General features: G+C 48.0%; 1 protein-coding gene across 7 annotated transcripts in view; it reads right to left on the reverse strand.

Moving 5' to 3' along the window:
* Positions 1 to 6,292: 6,292 nt before the first annotated feature.
* Positions 6,293 to 20,764, reverse strand: part of EGFLAM (EGF like, fibronectin type III and laminin G domains) — a 202,382-nt gene continuing 187,910 nt past the window's right edge. For 4 of the 7 annotated variants that reach the window (XM_063619543.1, XM_063619541.1, XM_063619540.1 and 1 more), the window contains 4 exons: positions 20,313 to 20,456; positions 13,063 to 13,146; positions 8,758 to 8,861; positions 6,654 to 7,937 (listed from right to left, as the gene is read on the reverse strand). In XM_063619543.1, coding sequence (XP_063475613.1) covers positions 7,783 to 7,937; positions 8,758 to 8,861; positions 13,063 to 13,146; positions 20,313 to 20,428 — 459 coding nt within the window. In that variant the 5' untranslated portion in view covers positions 20,429 to 20,456 and the 3' untranslated portion in view covers positions 6,654 to 7,782. Of the gene's footprint in view, positions 7,938 to 8,757; positions 8,862 to 13,062; positions 13,147 to 20,312; positions 20,457 to 20,764 lie in introns of all 7 variants that reach the window. The other 3 variants (XM_055245627.1, XM_055245626.1, XM_055245628.1) reach the window with 1 other exon arrangement.

The following is a 20,764-nucleotide window of genomic DNA, read 5'->3' on the forward strand; positions in this document are numbered from 1 at the left end:
CTGGGACTACAGGCTCAAACCACCAAACCTGGCGAATTTTTTGTATTTTTAGTAGAGAGGGGGGTTTCACCATGCTAGCCAGGCTGGTCTCGAACTCCTGACCTTGTGGTCTGCCTGCCTCAGCCTCCCAAAGTGCTGGGATTACAGGGGTGAGCCACCATGCTGGGCCCACATAATCTTTTTTTTTTTTTTTTTTTTTTGCGACGGAGTCTCGCTCTGTCACCCAGGCTGGAATGCAGTGGCGCAATCTCGGCTCACTGCAAGCTCCGCCTCCCAGGTTCACGCCATTCTCCTGCCTCAGCCTCTCCGAGTAGCTGGGACTACAGGCGCCCCCCACTACGCCTGGCTAATTTTTTGTATTTTTAGTAGAGACGGGGTTTCACCGTGGTCTCGATCTCCTGACCTTGTGATCCACCCGCCTCGGCCTCCCAAAGTGCTGGGATTACAAGCGTGAGCCACCGCGCCCAGCCCCACATAATCTTTTTATGCAGCATTAGGTCTTTTCAACATTTTACTTTTTATCCTTTCATAAATATTTTCCTATGTGAATATGTGTGTGTATATATGTACATGTCTATTCATATATATATGTATATGTGTGCATATATAAAAGGGAATTGTAGATTCTATTTTGGAACTTGAATTTTTATTTCGCATATTTTGAAAATCTTTTCATATATGGTACTCTTTCATGGATATATGAAATCCCAATGTATGGATGAACTATTTAATTCGGTATTCTGGACATTTTTCTATATTGATACTTTTCATTAAATAATGGATAACTTTGAAAGTCAAGCAAAAGTGTTTGGCATTAGTTTGACATCTGAATTTCATACTAAAACCCATTGGCACCTTATACACAAAAACACCCAAACCAACATTTTGTGTCATAAAATACTGTCTTTTATAAGTAACTGGCCACCGAAGATGCTGACACAGAGTTCCATGGCTTCCCTGCTATTTTCTCTAAGTTGTGGGCTGCTTGGGGTCATGCTGAGTGGCCACTGGAAAGGACAGCTGCCTGACAATTTCCTCAATCCCCCTGGGCACCCACACCATCAACTGTATCCCAGCCTAGGTCCTTAGTCGTGGCAAAGGGTCCCTGGACCCCAGGAACACAGGATTTTCAGGAACTATAAATAGGAATTTTAAAATATGGTTATGCTCTCTGAGAACAGAACTCCCTTATCCTATGAGTGTTTGACTCATTGTTTAGGGACGCAGCTGACCGTGGCATAGCCTTTAGCTGGGATAGCACAGGACAGAAGGTGCATTTTAGGAAAACGAACTTGGTTTTTGGGGAGGTATCATCTGGAGGTGGGAGAGACTGAAAGAGTTGATCGGGGTTGTGGTAGGCAGGACTCTACGAAGGCCCCCAAGATGCTTGCGTGGAACTGTGGAAATGATGGGTTGTCACTCCCACAATTAGGCTACTCATCAGTTGACTTGGAGTTAACAGGCGATGATCCTGGGTGGCCGACCTATTGAGGAGAGCTCTTATGAGAGGGACTGGGCCCTGCCTAAAGAAAGTCTCCCCTGGCTTTGAAGAAGCAAAGAGCCAGTGAGCCTCAGGTGAGACCACAGCCCAGGCAACACCTTGACAGGGGGAGCTGAGTCCTCTCTATCCTTGATATCCTCACTGGCACTTTGGCCAGGGGCTGGTTTGTGAATAGCTCGTCCTCAGTGAGTGTCAGTGAAATGTGAACCCACCTTGTGTGGGCGAGTGCCTAGAAGGGACAACTACAGTAATCCTAGTGAGGGCCCCCAAGCCATCCGCTCCCCACCCTCCATTCCCCACCCCCAAAGCCTCCCAACCCACTCCCAGGGGCTCCTGGCTTCCAGGCCAGAGGTAGTCACATGGATAAGGCCCCCAGCCCTGGGCACATCCTCTTACCTCTCTAGCCCTGCGTGGAGCTGGAGCAGAGATCGCCCAGGCTTCTTTCATTTCTGAGGTGGTGTGAATGTGGCCTGGACAAGCAATCGTCTAATGTTCCACTTTCCACTGTATTAGACAGGGCCCCCCCATTTCATTCCGAACCCCCACAGTTGCTCTCTGAACCCCACGTTCAGTGAGAACATGGAATGCTGCCGGCAGGGCCTGAAGTCACCACGCAGTGAGCCTTGCGACCCCTGCGGCCCCACACCCCTTTCCTCCCACAGCTGTCTCTGCCTCATAGTCCATTTTCTCTGCCTCCGCTTTCTTTTGGCCAATTTCCTAACAGGGCTTTCCTTAGCTAAGCCCCTGGCCTGGTGCCTCTTACTTTTGTTATTGAGTATAAACGGCAAATTTCTTGAGCCTCCCTGGCCTTCCTTCGAAGAGACATTCCAACTCAAGTCCTCTCCTAGCCAAGTCAGAGCTGCAGGCCCTTGACAGCAGGCTGTTCCGGGAGGCCACAGCCCCGGGCTGGGCCCTGGCCTGGAGGTGAGCAGCTGGGACATCCGGGGAAGCCATGCCACATGCTGGGAAATTCCTATGCCTCTGGACACCATTTGCATCTTGAGCAAAACTGAAAGACAAGATGGATAAATAGAAAAGAGGAGACCTCCTCCCAAGGGCTGAGACATAATGTTCTCTCTCCCGTCTTTCCAGGAAAGGGCAAGTGCTCCTGGGAGCTACAAACTTTCTAGGACAAAGATGCCTCAGCAAGAGCAAGCGGGAAGAAGAGGAGCGGCAGGGGAGGCCTTTCCCGGCTGCCTGCCCTGTTCTTTCAGCTCGTGGCTTGGCTGGGGCGAGGCAGGGGCCCAGGGGAACATGCTGCTGGGCAGAAATAGCTTGCAACCACTCCCCAGGGTTATGGAGGTTATTTGTGGAGATGAAAGCAAAGGAGGGAAGGGAAAAGAATTTCACCCACGCCCAATTGCCTGTAGAGGGGCCTGAATCCCACCCTGCTGGACTAGCTCTTTAGTTTCTGCTTTCAGATTTGCTCAACCCGGAGTCCCCGCAACAGAAGGGCTTTGAAGGAAGGCAGATTCAGGGCTGTGATGAGAAACTGACATTCGATGGCAAGCAGACTCCTGGGGCCTGGCCTTCGTCCGAATCTCCCTCACTTACACGACTATACTGCAGACGACAGCTAACCCAAGGGAGCCTCCGAATGTCCCTCAACAATGCGGGTGTCCCTGGGCAGACTGCACCTGACCAGAGGTCAGGGTGAGGGCAGAAAAGCTCCACGGGACAGCATCGTGGCTGCGTCCTCATGGTGGGACAACGGGCAAGTCACCCAGTCTTTCTGGCCAGCGTCTGTCTTCCTAAGTCAAACAGGCCATGCCCATCTGCTTCAGCCATCATAGGAGCAGGACTGTTATGAAGATCAAATACGTGAACATTCTTTGACTGTGAGGTTGCGGTGCGGTTACTCACAGGGCCTAGCCCAGAAGCCAGCTCTTGCTGTTGCATTGGATTAGTCATTTTGCTGGCCCGAACATAGCCACCTGTAAGCTGGAACTTCCTAACGGCAGCCTGTCACTTCCACGGGACCCACCAGCTTAAATGCCGGCAGCCCTGGGACTTCTGGCCTCACAATGGTTGAGGCAGGGCTGCTTACATTTCCCTTCTCTGTTCAGCGTGTGCCGGGTGAGTCCCTAGTTCGGACACCGTCGGACGACCCGCATCTCCATGTTGAGAAATAACGTGGGTGTGGGCTAAAGCTGTCCGACCCCTGATTTCGGATGCTGATTTTGATTCCATGCTGGCAGCTCTCTCCCCACTGCAGAGAGAAAGTGCTGGAGAACGTCGTTCCCGCCTTTGGTAAGCTAATCTTACCCGCTTCTCAGCTAAGGGTCTGGGTGGTGGTGGGCACGCCCGGACTGACCCCCAGCTCCAAGGGCAACTACTATGCGTTCCTGGACGGGGCAGGAGCTGGAAGAGGCCGGGAGGAGGTGGGAAGCGGCTCATGCTTGTCCAGGCTCCTCTCCTAAAGTATTGTCTTTCCACTTGGAGCTGCAATTCTCTGCCTTTATTTTCTTGCAGCTGGGCCTCTGCAGGCTGCCCCTCGGTTATTCCCTCCCAGGAAGAACGGCCTTCTGGGGTGGGGGTTGCTGTCAGAGCTCAGAGAGGCCGGGGGCCCCTCCTGCTGCCTATTCTTCCTCCTTTGGGAACTCACAGTGCTAAAAACAAGCTTTCTGAGAACCATATTTTTCTGGGTTAAAGGTGAAAAATGCAGCGTTTCCTCCAAGTGGAAAGCCCTGGGCCTGCCAGCTCCAGCTCCGGGCGCTTTTCCGAGCTCCTTCCTCCCACGCAGGGAGGAGGCAGCAGCTCCTGCAGGGCCAGGGGAGGAGGTGGGCAGGGAGGAAGGAGAGGGGGCAGCAGCAGGAAAGCGCCAGTGCCCGTGCCAGCAGGGCAGTCCGTGTGTGGACACCAGCCGGCCTGTTTGTGTTGGAGGGGCCCCGGAGACGGGAACCGGACTGGGTCAGGAAATGAAAGACAAATACCAGGGTGGGAGAGCGGCGCGGCCTTCAGAGCGGCGGGCAGGCCGGGGCAGCTGCCTGGGCAGCCGCAGGAGGGGGACACAGAAGACCCCACAGACCTTCCTGAGAGAAATCCTGAGGTAGGGCCTCCAGGAACATGCAGGATTATGGAAGGCCATCTTAATAGGAAAAGCAAGGACATCCTCACCCCACACCCGGTCACCCTTGCTTCGAACATGTGGGAGGTTCCGGGGAATTTTCTCAGACCCTGATTGTGGGAGAAAAGCCTTTCAGGATCCCATGCCCCTCTCTCTCCTTCCTCCCTAGGACAGAGACTGCTGTTAGCCTCTGAGCTCCCTGGCGACACCCCAAACCTTTCTCTTCGGCCAAGAGCCTGGCCAGCCTTCAATAGGCTCTCCCCACAGCGGCTACCCAAAAGCCAGGCACCGATCCCATCTCCCGGCCGGTCCAGTCCCTCCTCCTCACAACAGCAACAGAGCCAGCTGCCAAGTGTCAGAGAGCAGGTGGAAGGAGGGCAAGGGGAAGAGAGGGCACCGCATTGCGATGGGGGAGGGCGGGTGCTGCTCCCATCAGGCCTGGCCTGGCTGGGCACTGAGAACATCATGGACCTTGCCTCCAGCCCCAAGGCTTAGAGAAGGTCAGAGAAGAGCTATGGCCGGGGGTCACGGCATCCCTACTGCACCCTGCTGTTAATGACATAGGACTTGCTGGGGTGGACCGATTGCATCAGCAGTGACGCTTTTCCACTGGTCCTGAGTCCATGCCCTCCGCCAGGCAGCTTGGTAGTTCTCTCATGCTGGAGAAGAGCCCATATGTCACGTGGGGGCCGGCCCGTTTCTTCCTCTCTTGAATCCACAGATGACTGGGGTGTGGCAGTGCCAAGCCGAGGCTGTGAAAGGCCTTCCACCTTTACTCTCGTGCTCGTGTCCTCCCCCGCTGCTAGGAGAAGAGCATGCTCAGGCCAGCCCATTAGCCTAGGAGGAGGACAAGAAACACACGGAGCAGACACAAGCCACCTCACCAACCCAGCCAAGGCTATCCTGAATTAGCAGCCCTTACAGGTGTGAGCAAGTCCAACTGACACCAGAAGATCCACCTGCTCAAGCCCAACGAAGATTGGCAGAGCTGCCAAGCTGACCACTCAAGGCGCATGAGGAATAAACACTCGTTACTGTATGCCATTGCAGTTTTGTGATTTTTGTTATGCAGCATTATTGTGGCCATGACAACAGATACACATAGAGAGACAACTGGACACCCAGGAGCCCACATGGGATACACTGTCTCTTACCCTGTCCTCTGACCCTGAGCCTCCCAGGTCACCAGCTCCTCTTGGGTCCCTCCACTCTGCTGCTCTCTCACCTGTCAGATCCCTACTCCCCTGACCCTGTTATCATGTCACTCTTCTCCCCTTAGCCTCATCTGCTTCCCACCCAGAGGCAGCTGGTTCTACTCCCAGGCCTGCATCCCTGGGTCATTGCATTTTTCTCTGGATAACACTTTCATGGAACAACAACTCATCAGCAACAGCCCTTCTAGCTTCAATTCAGCTGAATACTTTGCTAATATCACAATGATATGTATGGCTGGAGGGAATCCATCAAAATGGGCTGTAAAAGCAACTCCATGACATCTTGGGAAGCACTAGCCCCAACAGTATCAAAGGAAGAGGTGTTGGGGCAAGGGTGTCTGGGAGGTGGAGGACCCACTTTCTACGATGTGGCCTTTCTCCAGATTGCACTCATAGAAGATTATGTGTCTAGGAGTGGATGAAGATGATGATGATGATTACCGTGATTCCTCTGGGAGAAAGGATCCTGGCCATCAAAGCTTCCCAAAGACAGGAGATTGGGGCACAAAATGAACCTCTCCAGTTTATTCATCTTTTAGAATTACATTATGTGCTTAAAACTGTGCCTTGCACAAACCCCAAAAGTCTTTGCTGAATGAATGCTGCACAAACAAAAGTAGAGTCAAGGCTGGGACTAATTATAGGCTCTTGCATAAGTTAGATCATATTTCCCCCCATGTTTGGGGGCAGTGTTCATCTCACCTTTCCCTTAGTAAGTCCGTCATGGGGATCTGCCAGTGAACCAGCTGTCTCTGGGGTCATGTGCATGCATAGCAAAGGGGCACAGCTCATGGTACAGAAGGAAGAAGTCTTGTTTCTCTGGTTCTCACCCAGATGCTCAGACCATCCTGACAGCATGTCCCCCAACCCCTGCACAGCCTTAGGAACACTGATTGTATTAGTGTCCATTAGTATGGACCTGACCTCTGCAAAATCAGTAACACCTCCATAACTGAATGAATGAATGAGTAAGTTCTAGCTTTGTCCCCTTTATTCAAGTTTACTATAGATATTCCCCACCTCATAAAACAAAAATGACAGTGACCTACCTCAGTAACACATGTTCCTTTTAATCTGCTTATCTTGGAAAGCTTCATATTCATCCCCTTGAGCCATCAACATTTACCAAAAGAGAATGGTCAGCTCCCCAAGTTGCCCACCCGAGTTACCTATCCATTCCACTGACACCACAAACGGCCCAAACAAGTCTCTTTTGGGAGAAATTTTTAGGAAAGGTATGCAAGAATTCAGGGTCATCCACCCAAACTTCCAAAAGTATACTGTGTGGACAGTCTGCAGCTATAAAAATATACACATACAAAAGTACAGCTACAAAATCATGGGGTCTCAGCTCCTTAACTCTGCATTATAAAAAGTAGGGATTTCACATTCGAGGTAAGCTCTGGGGAAGGGGGCCACATTATGATTATGATTCTGTGTTTGGTCTCCTTCCATCTTTATTTTCACGGACTAGTCAGAACACAGTGAACCAGCCAGTGAGGTGTGGAAGGGGTTAATCCGAACAATCCACGGGCCAAGGTGGGAAATGTGAAGTTCAAGGTCACACAGTCATTCTGCTGTCAGGAAGAGTGTCATGAGTCAGGGAAGGAGAGAAGTATTTTAATACTGCCCTGCGGGTTTCTTTCTCTCTCTCTCTTTTTAATGTACTATGAATCACAACACAGTCATTGAGCTATAGCAGACAGGCTCTGGAATTTGCATTGATGTGTGATCTCTGGCAGCCGCTACATATTCAATGGACAAAGTCCGATGCTTCCTACACAGAGAATTCTGCTGGGTCAGCTCGCAGAGTCTCAGCAGGAAAGGCCACCCAGGGATGCCTGTCTTGGTTCTCAGTTTCTCATCAGTGTGTACTTTCTCCTTGGTGTGAGGAAACACACCTGGTCCCTGGGCCTCTGCGTATAGCATCAGGCAGGGTCTGAGGGCCCCTGGGATTCTCAGAATAGAAGGCTCTGTCCCTTGGGCAAGGCCAGCTGGTGTTACTTGGCTCCACAAGTGTTGATGTTTTTCCCATCCACGGCATCTTCCACGAGGGAAATGTGGTAATCGGTGGACAGGGTGAAGTGAGAGATACAGCCCACGAGCCCTCTCATATATTGCCTGTTAGTGTGCAGAGCAATTTCCTTCATTCCACCTGCCAGGAAGCAAGAGGGAGACGAGGTGAGCCAAAGGGCAGGTGTCAGCAGGGCAAGGTCGGGGTTCCAGTTTGGGGCACTTGAATGGCTGCTGACCAAGGCATCCCTTGATTCATAGAACACGTGAGGGCTGTGGGCCCCTTGAGCTGCTCGGTACCTCATCTCTCTCTATTTTATAATTATCCTTGAAGGAACAGATTGACTTGGATCAGTTTGTACACAATCAAAAGCTATAAATTCATTCCTCATGTGTGATTTCTGGCCCAACTGACCACCTTGAGACCAAATAGTGTCTAGTAAATTTTGAAGTGTGGTATAATGTCAACAGAATGCAGTGTGTAGCTAGAAGTGATGTCATCTTAAACCAAAACAAATGCACTGATGTCGAATGCTTTCAATAGAAAACATCATATAGATAAAAATAGCTTTTCATTTTTATGTGTCTGCACTAGTGAATTAATTATAATAAGCCATTTACAGAAATACTAGTCATTCTATTCTGCAAGGGGAAAGAAAGACAGGTCCTGTTTTGTCAGAGAGAATTCATGGAGCTATATTTAGCAGGTTCCTGTTCTATAAACAAGAAAAGCCTGGTTTTCCTGGTGGATCTGTCCAAAGCATAAAAGCATCGAAGGGAGCCCTTCCTGCCCCCTCAGCCATGAGTCAGCAGTTCAGAAAAGGAAAGAATGGAATATCTGGAGGGCTTCCTGATTTACAGGTACTTGATCCAGCAAAGTGCACGGCCTCGGCACAGCAAATGGAAGACTAACAAGAAAAGCACTGGCCTAATTGTGCTTTGGTCGAGGGTCGGTCACTTACCCACATACAGAGCTCCATTGATGTTAAGCTGCCGCATCATGCCTGGGGATTTGCCTGTTCTGGCTCCATAGTCATCCACGGTTATCTTTCCTGACTGGCCATCCCTGCAAAACACCAAAACAAAAAAGAACAAAAAGCCCGGCATTTTTGGAGTTCATTCAATCATTCATTCATTTCGATACAAATGTATTAAAGGACCCACTATGTGCCAGGTACTGTGCTAAATGATGGGGCTACAGAAATCAAAGCAAAAAGCAAATGTGTAGCCCTCAGGAGCCTGTGGTCTACTGAGGAAGACAAAAAGTCAAACTGTGAATGACAACACAGTGCCAGCACTCCACGGCGAAGACCACAAGGGTGCTGTGGAATTACACCAGAGGAGCAGCGCCTAACTTCGACTAGAGAGAGGACAGTTATTAGACAGATGGTCAGAGAAAGCTGCTCAGAGGAGATTCTGTCCAAAATGAGTCTTGTAGGCTGGGTAGGTAAGTCAAGTGAAGGAGACGGTTATGCAAACAGAGAAAGCAACAACAGCAAAGGGAGAAAGCAGGGGTTAGCACAGATGGAACTCACAGAACACTGGAGCTGGAAAAGGTGGGGCCCCAAGCAAACGGTCAACCATTTGTAAGGAGTTGAGAATTTATCCTGAAGGTGACAGCGGGCCAGGGAAGAAATTTCAGGTGAAGCCCAGGGGAGGAGAGCCTGTGGCGAGGCATGGGAAGCCATGGGGAGCTGGGATTCGAAGTACAATGAGAAGCCAATGAGGCAGTTTCTGTAGGTATAAGATTGCTCTATGAGAAGACTGGCTCAGAAGTTTCTAAGGGACCCACAGAGCCCTAAAGTGACTCTGAAGACAGGAAAAGGGAGGTGTTCATTGGTGGCAAGGGCTTTGCAGTTTTCAAAGCTATTTTTCAAACCTATCCAGCCCCATGAGCCTTTTTCAAGCAAATACATTTGCTTCTATAGCACTAGGGGGTGGACTCACTCAGGCTTCACTTCTTGATAGTAACTCTTCTAGAGTTTTAGAGAACTTTCTCTTGTTCTGTCCCCATCTTTGAGACCACAAACTTCCCATTTGGGAAGTGCTTTCTTAGAATCCTGTATCTGAATGCTGTGACAGGCAGAACCCGCAACAGCTTGCCTTGCTTGCCCTGCCTTTTAAAAAAAAAAAATTACTCTAAAATATTCCATTTTTTTCTACTTACTCTAGTTCATAAAGTCTAAGACTTTTTCATTTTCTATATCTAAAATGAAGATATACCTTATAATCAATGGCATCTTAGATTTGAAAAAATGTGGTATCACCTTCTAGCATAATAACATGCTTCTTTATCATGTTTACTACTTATTGTCTGTTGCTTCCCATTAGAATGCAAGACCATCAAGGCAAGGATGTTAATTTTCTTCAATGAGGTATCTCCTGTGTCTGGAATAATATAAGGCTCATCCCAGATGATGAATGAACAATGAATCTGTGGTGCTTCAGCGTCCTCACCTAAGATGGGAATAGCTATGCCCATCTCCCAAGATTATTGTGGAGATCAGATGTTATGCATACAAAGCACAGGGCATGATACCTGATACATATCTTGCTCTATAAAGACTGGTAGAGGAGTGTGTTGTTATTGTTATCAATATCATTATCATTTTTATCCATAAAATGAAGATTATAAAACCTAAGTTGCTGTGAATATTAACTGAGACAAAGTATGAAAAGTACCTGGCACCTGGAGATGTTTAATAAACTGGAATTTATTTCCTCTTTTCTGCTGGGATTAATGCCTGCAAGACCAGGATTCCCCAGAGCAAGACACTGTCCAAAGCAAGGCCCCCTGGGCAATCTCCTTTTCATGGACACTCCTATCTCTAACCCTGGAGCCTGCTACAGAGAATTAAGGTATCCGCTCAATCCTTCTTGCCATAATTGATATCCATGGCCTTGACCCAGTTCCCCCTAAGAACTCTTCCCTTCTAGGCCTGTCTGCTCACAACTCACAGTATCTGCTGGAATCCTCCCATTCATCCAGTTCCTGGGCTCAACTCCTTCTGTTCAGCCCTCATTGCAACCTAAGACCCACCAGGAGAGGTATCCAAGATGCCAACAGGAAAAGCCAAGTCTGCTGAGCCATCTGCATGGTGCCCAGCTTGACACTCTGACATGTGAAATTCTTCCTGTACAACATTCCACTGCCTTATCCCTCCCAAACATCTGAAATCCTAGCTTTGGGTGGGTTTCATCACGGGGTGGCATGGAATGGGCTTTGAGCTGGGATTCTAATCTTGGCTTTTCCCACAAACAGCTGTATAGTCCAGGGGAAGACCATTCAACATCAGTTTCCTTAGATGTCTAGGAAGTGCCTGGTATCCTCACCAGTGTGTATCTTGATATACATAATCAAACCCCAACAACAACTGGGAAAGTTTAAAAATTATTCCACAATGTGTGAGTATTCTACCAATGATCTCCACCCAAGGAAACTGGGAGAAGGGTGTCATTCCCTGATGTTCCCAGGGTGGGGATTTGTAGGGATCAAGTGTGGTTAGAGGTAAAGAGCTCAAGCATTTCATATTCCTTTGGATGTCTCTGGCCAAGCCCCTTTAACGATGGGTAAGAGAGAGAAATGAAGAAGTTAGAAGCCATAGAGTTTGGAGTATTTTGGAGTTAGGCCGGACTCTGATTTTTTAACTTGTAGTCTAGAAACTATTTGAAATCCAAGCATGTGGATATTCATGATGGGAAAACATTTCTTTTTTCAGGAAGAGTTGGGACTTCATCAAAATCACCCTCTGTCTCAAGGGCTTTCTAGACCATCTGGGAAGCTGAGAGGCACAGATCTGCCTCTGTATCCCCATTTCCTCTAGGGTTTCAAAGGCAGGCCCAGCAGCCAGGGGTTGGGAGCCCAGCAAGCAAGGCTCTCCCCATTGCAGCCTATATGGGAGCTGAGTAGGAAAGTAGCCATGGTGGGCGCCATGTTTCCCAGGCCTCACTCATGACTTTACCCAGTGGCTTCCCCAGAAAGGGTTATGATAAATTCTCAGGGAACCCCAACCAGACCCTCATTTCAGCTTATCTTCTCCTGGGACCTTCATCTAACTTGCGAGATTGACATTTCTAAGTTTCAGGCTGCTATTTCGTTTCTGAAAATATGTTGTTAGAAATATGGATAAAGGTATTAATAGTAAAACTATTAGATAAAGAAGAGCAAAGGAATGATTCATCCAAAGTTAATCAAAGTCAGGGTGGTGATTACCCGTGATGGGGGAGATATGTAATTGGGGCTGGGTGAAATACGGTCAGCTTCTAAGGTTTAGGTAATGTTAAAAAAAAAAAAAAAGTGGCTGGGTGCAGTGGCTCATGCCTGTAATCCCAACACTTTGGGAGGCCAAGGCGGGAGAATCACTTGAGGCCAGGAGGTTGAGACCAGCCCTGGCAGCATAGCAAGGCAGATGGTGTACACCTGTGGTCCCAGCTACTCAAGAGGCTGAGGTGGGAGGACTGCCTGAGCCTGGGAGGTCGAGCGAGGCTGCACTGAGCCATCATGACACCACTGTACTCCAGCCTAGGTGACAGAGTGAGACCCTGTCTCAAAACAAAACAAAACAAAACAAAACAAAGCAAAACAAAGCAAAACAAAACAAAGCAAAACAAAACAAACAAAAAAAAGCTGGAGGGATGGGGGAGGATTGCCTGTACAATGAGATTTGACAGTCTTTTGTTTGTTTGTTTGTTTTGAGATGGGGGTCTCACTCTGTCACCCAAGCTGGAGTGCAATGGCATGATCCTGCTACCTCCACCTCCCAGGCTTAAGCGGTCCTCCCACCTCAGCCTCCCAAGTAGTTGGGATTATAGGCGTGTGCCACCACACCCAGCCAATTTTTGTATTTTTTCTAGAGAAGGGGTTTCGCCATGTAACTCAGGCTGGTTTCAAACTCCTGAGCTCAGGCAATCCACCCACCTCGGCCTCCCCAAGTGCTGGGATTCCAGGTGTGAGCCACCACGCCCGGCCCAAACATTCTTTAAAGTCCACATACCCTGAACTCTCAAGGCTCTTCCAGTTCAGCCATCAAAAGGTTTCTTCTCCAGAAGGTTACTGCTTAATGAAGGTTTGGGGTTCAGTTTCCCTGGCCTGTGTCAGTGTAGGGCACAGTGGGAGTTGGTAGAAAATTCCCTTAATGCCCTGGATCAGGGGTAATAGGATGCCACGCAAAGTTGGGGAACAGGACAGTGGGACTACAAGGGAACTGGACACCACATCCCACCACTGCTCAGCTCTGGGTCTGCCTTATGCTGTGGGAGGGACTCACCTAACAGCCTTAACTCGGTGCCACCGACCATCGTTGAAGGAGCTGTTCACCATGATGGATGCCACACCACTGCCCAGGTTATAGCTAAGGCGTTGGAGAAGAAGAAGACAGAGAACAGAATAAAACACTGAGGCATAAGCAGACATGGTTCACAGACGATTCTCAGGGCAAAAGTTCTTTGCAACTCAGAGTGCAGTTTCCTTAACAGAAAACCAGAGTGTTATAAAAGTTGCTGGGTTTCCAGGCTGGTTCATCAAATTAAAAATTATCAGACTTTTAAATTATGGTAAAATGTACATAATATAACCATGGCCATCATAACCATTTTTAAGCATACAGTGCTGTAACATTAAGTACATATTCATATTGTTGGGCTGGCAATCTCCAAAACTCATCTTACAAAACAAAAGCATTGCATTAAATAATACCCCCTCATTCTTCCCTCCCCCCAGCCCCTGACAACCAGCCTTCTACTTTCTGACTCTATGGATTTGATTCTTCTACATACCTCATATGAGTGGCATCATAGAGTATTTGTCTTTTTTGTGACTGTGTCTGGCTTACTTCACTTAGCATAATGTTATCAAGATTGTTTTTTAATGCCCTCATGTAAGGCAACATCAGTACTAGAGTATCAGGAATAACAAGAATGGCTTTATCATGTATAGTGTTTTATACTGTGTTACGATGATGGTCTGCCCCCACTCCACCCGCCAAATTCATGTCCACCCAGAGCCTCAGAATGTGACCTTATTTGAAAATAGGGTCTTTGCAGATTCATTAGTTAGGATGAAGTCATACTGGATTAGGGCAACCATGGATCCAATAGGACTGGTATCTTTAAGAGAAGAGACTTTAACATGGAGCCAGAGACACACAGAGACAGGCAATGCCATGGGAAGATGGAGACAGGGACTGGAACGGGGTATCTCCAAGCCAAGGAATGCCAAGGGCTGCCAGCCACCACCAGAACCTGGGGGACAGGCATGGAGCCGATTCTCCCTGAGACCCTCCAGAAGAAGCCAACCCTCACACTGCATGGTGGATTTCTAGCCTTCAGAACTGCGAGAGAACCCACTTCTATTGTTTTAAGCCACCTAATTTGTGGTCATTTATTATCAGAGCCCTAAGAAATGAATACATCTGTTTTCACTTTTTTTTTCTTAAACTGAACATTGCAGAGTAGGGTGAGCCCCAGAGAGATTAAGGGAATTTGCCTAAAATCACAAACCTAATGTAGAACTTGAACTTGGTGTATCCTCTGCCCTTATCCCATTTCACTCTGCTATCAGGTTTCTCTAGTGGCTTCCTATTCTCTATTTCAGTTCCCAGATACCCCGATACCGTAAGGGTTTCAGAAAACATGAACATGTTGTTACCAGAGAGAAATATCCCCCTTAATCCAGTGTTCATTCAATTATTCTAATTAAATTTAATTCCACAAATATTTAGTGAGTGACTACTCTAGCCCGGGCACTGGGCCAACTGCCCAGACTTTCCCTGGATAATACAATAAAGCCTAGGCCATCAAGCTTTTGAAGGGAAGTATGTTCCACCTGGGATGACTCCCTCCTCATTTTGTAAGAGGACATATCTCTCCTTTACCTCATTGCCCAAGAGAGAGGGATGCCGAGAGAAAAGCTGGATGAGTTACCAAGCACTCACATGTACTCATTCTGAGAAAACAGCAAGAAGAGAAAGTGCTTGGCTTTCTCCAGCGAAAGCACCATAGGTCATTCCTTTAATAATGGAGGCTCAAAGAACTCACACAGCCCACTGACATTTAACCAAGAATAGGACTTGGGGTGACTTGACAAACCCCTGGGACAAAGCTGCCACTCTGACCCTGAAAAGTCCACTGTTTTCTAATGAATTTTCCCACATCAAGTATCTCCTTGTATAAAGCAGCCTGGTGGTGGAATTTTGAGATTTCATGATTTGGTGCCTAAATACTTCTTGGATGAATAGGAAGTAGGGCGAGTTGCTGGTGGGCAGAAACTTAGCTGAATTACTATCTATGGCTGTTCTGAGAGGCAGTGTGGGATGATAGAAAGAGCACAGACACTCAGATTCAACAGACCTGCCTTGATCCCCAGACTCGCTAGTTAACAGCTCTGTGAACTTGGGCAACTTGCTTCATATTCTCATCGTCAGATGGGGATAATAATCCCTTCCCTGAAGAATCCTCGGGAATGCTAAGTAACATGACATATGTAGGAAGCGCTGCACATCGTAGGAGCCAAATGAATAACCCCACCACTCCAAACAGAGGCAGCACTTAGTGCAGCTTGGATACGGGGTTGACAATGCACCCCAAGGGACTGGTAGGAAGGAGAAAGTTGCCACCAAGGCTTGAATATGTCACACCTCTCCTGGAAGACTAGCCATGTTTGAAAGTAAGCCAACAAGCTGTCAATATATAACCAAAGCAGTCCGGAACACCCAGATCTCAGAATCAAGGTGACCTGGCTGTGTAAGTGAAGGGAGGCTGGATTGGAACATGATTGTGGTGCAGTGAATGAAAACCTTTTCAGTTGTCCAAGAGCCCATCTAGATAAAGGGTGCGCTTCCTTCTGCTCTCCAACCCGACAACTCTCCTGTTCAGGCCAAGGCCAGAATGTGCTCTAGTGAGTCAACTGTGAATCCGGCAGACGGGAATCCAGCCATCACTGCGGGAGGGGGCAACTCAGTTGGCTTCTCCATGGCCTGATTCCCCAACTCCCCAATTCCATCTGATTTCAGACCCTCCAAAGAACTTTGCGCTTCCCCCAACATGCTGATACTCACCCTGAAAAAGCTCCCTGGTGTATATAATCATATATGACCAAGAATAGTGGTTACCTTCACTGGGAGAAGAACGAGGGAACATTTTTGGGTGGTGGACATGTTCTACATCTTGTTCTGGGTGATAGTGATTCAGTGTTTACATATTCTAAACGTATCAAGCTCTACACCGAACAGGTGTTCATGGCATGGAAGGTATGCCTCAGTTTAAAAATGTAGAAACAAACAGATAGAATGTATGTCTAACTTCTCTACCCATGTCTTGGGAACCTGGCTGCCATGATGGGTTATTCTGAGCCGCTCAGCTTTGGTATGCACTAGAGGCTGTGAGCCAGAGCACCAAGGTGGGCCACCCGGAAATACCTTCAGGTGAGGCCTTTTGGAAACTACTTGGCCACCTTCCTGCTTTCCTGTGGTGGCACTTTTAATCATGTCCCCTTTAAATGGTAGCACAAGGCACTTTGCTAATGTCAAGTCTCTTCCCCCTCTTCGTTGCATGAAGATGTGATGAGGTGAAACTAAGCGGGCACTGTTCACTGTGAACGGTCAAGCAGTGTTCACAAACCCCGCCAGTGGTAGGTTTCATGCCCCCTATACGATCACAAAACAAAATGAAACAAAACAAAAACAAAACAGAAAACAGAAAAACACACCCATTTTTGCTGAGCACTTTGATTTCCTTATTTTTTCTGCTAAATCTTGCACCAAAACTATAAATATATATACATATATACATTTTTAGAATCCCATTGTTTTTCCCTATTCTCTGGCAGAAAGGCTTTGAGCACTAAATTAGCCAAAGAACCAGCTTTTAGGTGAAGAAAGTCATGAAAGTTGAGACTATATTTTATTATCTTAGGATTCCTCTTCCATCTGCTTCGAGCCTGGATCAAACACTGAAACCTCAAGAATGATTTGCCTGCCCTGTAGAACGATTCACTCTCCAGACTGCACAGATCTGTGCTCCTCGGGGGCACAGCCCGTGACTTATTAAAAATAACAATAACAATAATAAAAATAAGAACTACATTTTAATAATAACTACATGTTCTCTCTCTGAGGTAAAGGCTTCTAAGACTCAGAAGATGCTTGATCAAGGATCATAATTCTTCTTATCATTATCATTAATTAGCTACACCAGACCCTGCACTGAACCCCTTACATGAATTCATTCATTTAATCTTTACAGCGAACCCTGTCGTTTTGCAAGGAGGGGAAGAGGCTGAGATTTAGGTAACTTGCCCTAAGCCCACATGGGGGATCAGGCACGTGTGATTCCAAAGCCACTTCAGACCCCGTTTCTCAGGGCATGGGTCCTGGAAACACCCGGGTGCTTGTTTCTAATCAGACCCCGGTGCCCAGCACACCGCTGACATCTTCAAACCACTGGCCTACAATGGAGTTCCTCTCTATCCCCAGCCCACTGGGACGCTTCCCTACATCAGCATCGGGGATATTGATGCGGTGGGATAACAGCCCAGATGGAGGAAGAACAGAGCGGCAGCAATGGGGCGGCTCCAGGACCAGAGCAGGCACAGAAGTCGGCCTCGGCCTGGGTTCAGCAGTGTGTCTTACACAGATCACAATCAGAACTCCAGGATTAGAAGAAAAACAGAGGGCCAATTTTCAGAATCCTGAGAAAGAAATGGTAACAAGAAGTGTGTTCAGGATAAAGTAGAGTTGTTTGAAGGATCCTAAGCAGGTGGGAGAGGGGAGGGGGCTCTCCAGGGCTGGGCATGGGAGCTGGTGGGAGCTGTTTCCCTGCTGGGGTAGAATGGGTGGTGAATAGGCTCAGCTGGCAGTTTAGGGGGAAGTTGGACCATCCCACCCACAGCTGAGCTACTGTTTCAGTTCTCTTTTCTGGGCACAATCAAGCACTTGAGGCCTTGATGAGGTTAACCACAGGAAAACCACAAGAAAATGGCTTCAAGGCAGCCAGCCTGAAATAGGGTGTGAAGAGCTCTGTGTTCAACCTCTGGGCCAGCAATGGGTGGGAGGCTACGGAGGACAGGAAGGTGGAGATGGTGAGAAGCTGCCTCTCACCTGCCAGCATCCAGCCTCAACTACATACGACTCTCCAAAGTCCCCAACAATCATAAGACTGAGTCACTTAGCATGCTCTGCTATTTAGGGAATAGCACGACATTGGACAAGTGACATTTCCTCTCAAAATGCCTTTTATTCAAACAGAAAGATTTCTGTTATCCTACTTGGGCTGTCAGTAATCTTAGCACAGGACCAACAGAAGCCCCAGAATTAAGTCTTCAACTTCTCCATTGTTTAATGATCCCTCCTTTGTCTATTTCAATTCAATTACTTTCATATCATTTAGTCATCAGAGGGTGAATTAAGAAGTAGAAGTCCAAGAAATGAGTTCCCCCATGGAACTCAAAGCTTTGAGGGTATCAGAATCGTCTGGGGAAACGGTTACCACACAGATTGCTGGACCTCACCCCTAGAGTGTTTCTGGTTCAGTAGATCAGGGTGGGGCCTGAGAATGTGGATTTCTAACAAATTCCCAGGTGATGTTGAGGCCGCTGGTCTGGGGACCACACTTGGAAAGCCACTGTCTAGATGAGCGATGTCTAACCTCGTGTGAGGATGTGCCATGACAATCTCTACAGAAGTGTTTTGATATTACACGAGACAGGCAGGTCCTGCCCCTTGGAAACTCAGCTTTCACCCAATCTGGTAAGAAGAGTGGGGAGAAATCATTCAGGTAATTCTTTAACTACTTCATAGCTACGCATTTGACAAATTTAGAAACAGTCTAAATTCACTTAAAAGAGGGAAGAACTTCTGGCACTGCCTTATCAGTAACACCCAAGAAGTATTTACAAAACTTTCATGTTGGATGGATCTACTGAGACATGAATCTGTGCTTTGTTCCTCTGGCAGCAGGAGACTTGAAAGCAGGGATTCTCCTTCCCACAGCTACACAGCTAACAGGGAGCAGAGTCAGAATTTAAAGTCAGGGCTCCTGGAGCTTAGGGTTTTAGACCTTCCTGAGCTGCTGAGTCTTAGGCTGAGTACTCGCTTTCATGCTTGGCCTTCCTGCTTGGCAGTATCCAAGTCCTCTTTCTGCCCCTTCCTATTTCATGAGTAGGGAGCATGCAGCAGTAACACACTAGAACAAGGGCACAGAATTGTTCCTCACAGGGCTAGACGGTTAATTCCTAAGGCTCTGCCATGCAGTTCCTATTGAAGCTACTCAAGTGTGCCATTGTGGCATGAACATGGCCATAGATAATATATAAATGAAAGAGAACAAGCCAGGCACAGTGATTCATACCTGTAATCCCAGCACTTTGGGAGGCCGAGGCGGGTAGATCACCTGAGGTCAGGGTTGGAGAGCAGCCTGGCCAACATACTTCATAGTTGTTGAGTTCCCCCATGGAACTCAAAGCTATGAGGGTATCAGAATCGTCTGGGGAAACGGTAACCACACAGATTGCTGGACCCCACCCCTAGAGTGTTTCTGGTTCAGTAGATCAGGGTGGGGCCTGAGAATGTGGATTTCTAACAAGTTCCCAGGTGATGCTGAGGCTACTGGTCTGGAGACCACACTTGGAAAGCCACTGTCTAGATGAGCGATGTCTAACCTCGTGTGAGGATGTGCCATGACAATCTCTAGAGAAGTGTTTTGATATTACACGAGACAGGCCCTGCCCCTTGGAAGCTCAGCGGAAGGCAGGAAAATGGCTTGAACCTATGAGGCAGATGTTGCAGTGAGCTGAGATCACACCACTGCACTCCAGCCTGGGTGACAGAGCAAGACTCCATCTCAAAAAAAAAAAGAGTACCGCAGTATTCCAACAGGAATTTTTTTTTTTTTTTTTTTTTTTTTTTTTTTTTTTTTTTTTTTGAGACAGGGTCTTGCTCTTGTTGCCCAGGCTGGAGTGCAGTGGCGCAATCTCGGCTCATTGCAACCTCTGCCTCCTGGGTTCAAGTGATTCTCTTACAACCCCGTCTGTACAAAAAATACAAAAATGAGCCAGACATGGTGTCACGTGCTGTAATCCCAGCTACTAGGGAGGCAGAGGTAAGATTACAGGTGCCTGCCATCACACCTGGCTAATTTTTGTATTTTTTAGTAGAGACGGGGTTTCTCCATGTTGCTCAGGCTGGTCCCAAACTCCTGATCTTAAATGATCTGCCCGCCTCAGCCTCCCAAAGTGCTAGGATTACAGGCGTGAGCCACTGCGCCCGGCCCCAGCAAGATTTTATTTACAAAAAAGAGTGGTGGGTCAGATTTGGCCTGCAGGCCATAGTTTGCTGACTGCTGCTCTGTAAGATGAATGTTGGAAAGAAAGACCAGGAGCTTCCAATAAGCCTTGAAGCTTCAGGCTTCAGCCAATTCCAGCAGACTGTGTTCTGGCTCCCTTCTGAATCACTCTGTTTGGCATGGTCTGCAATGTCTGAGAAAATCGCAAGGTGCTGCTGAAGGCAGATGGAGAGGAGGTTACCTGAACACGAGGGCTCCCTCCCGAAGGCCCAAGGAAATGAAGTCGCTGTTGGGTCTCATGTGGCTGTCTCCCCTCCACAGCAAAAGGCCATCCTTGGCAGTTGTCTTAAACCTCATGAACACATTTGATCTTGATCCTGACACCCTGGAGGAAATACACAAACAAATCCACCAAATCAACTACCAACATCTGTTTCCGAGTAATTCCAGATTTGTCTGCCAGCCCTGAGGAACCAGATGTAAGGATAGTCTGGCACTTTCTGACACTTACTTCATCACCACGAGTCGCACCACGGGTCTAAAGGTCTGGACTGCTCACTCGGCAGCAGTCTCCCTCCCCAAGCACTGTGAACCCCACCAGACAGCATTTGCTCAGTGACAGATTAGCAAGACTATGGCCAATGTCACAGCTTAGGCTGCACCCCCATACACACCTCATTCTTTTCTCTTTCC

This window comes from Symphalangus syndactylus, chromosome 16, assembly GCF_028878055.3.
Source record: "Symphalangus syndactylus isolate Jambi chromosome 16, NHGRI_mSymSyn1-v2.1_pri, whole genome shotgun sequence".
Lineage (NCBI taxonomy): Eukaryota > Metazoa > Chordata > Mammalia > Primates > Hylobatidae > Symphalangus > Symphalangus syndactylus.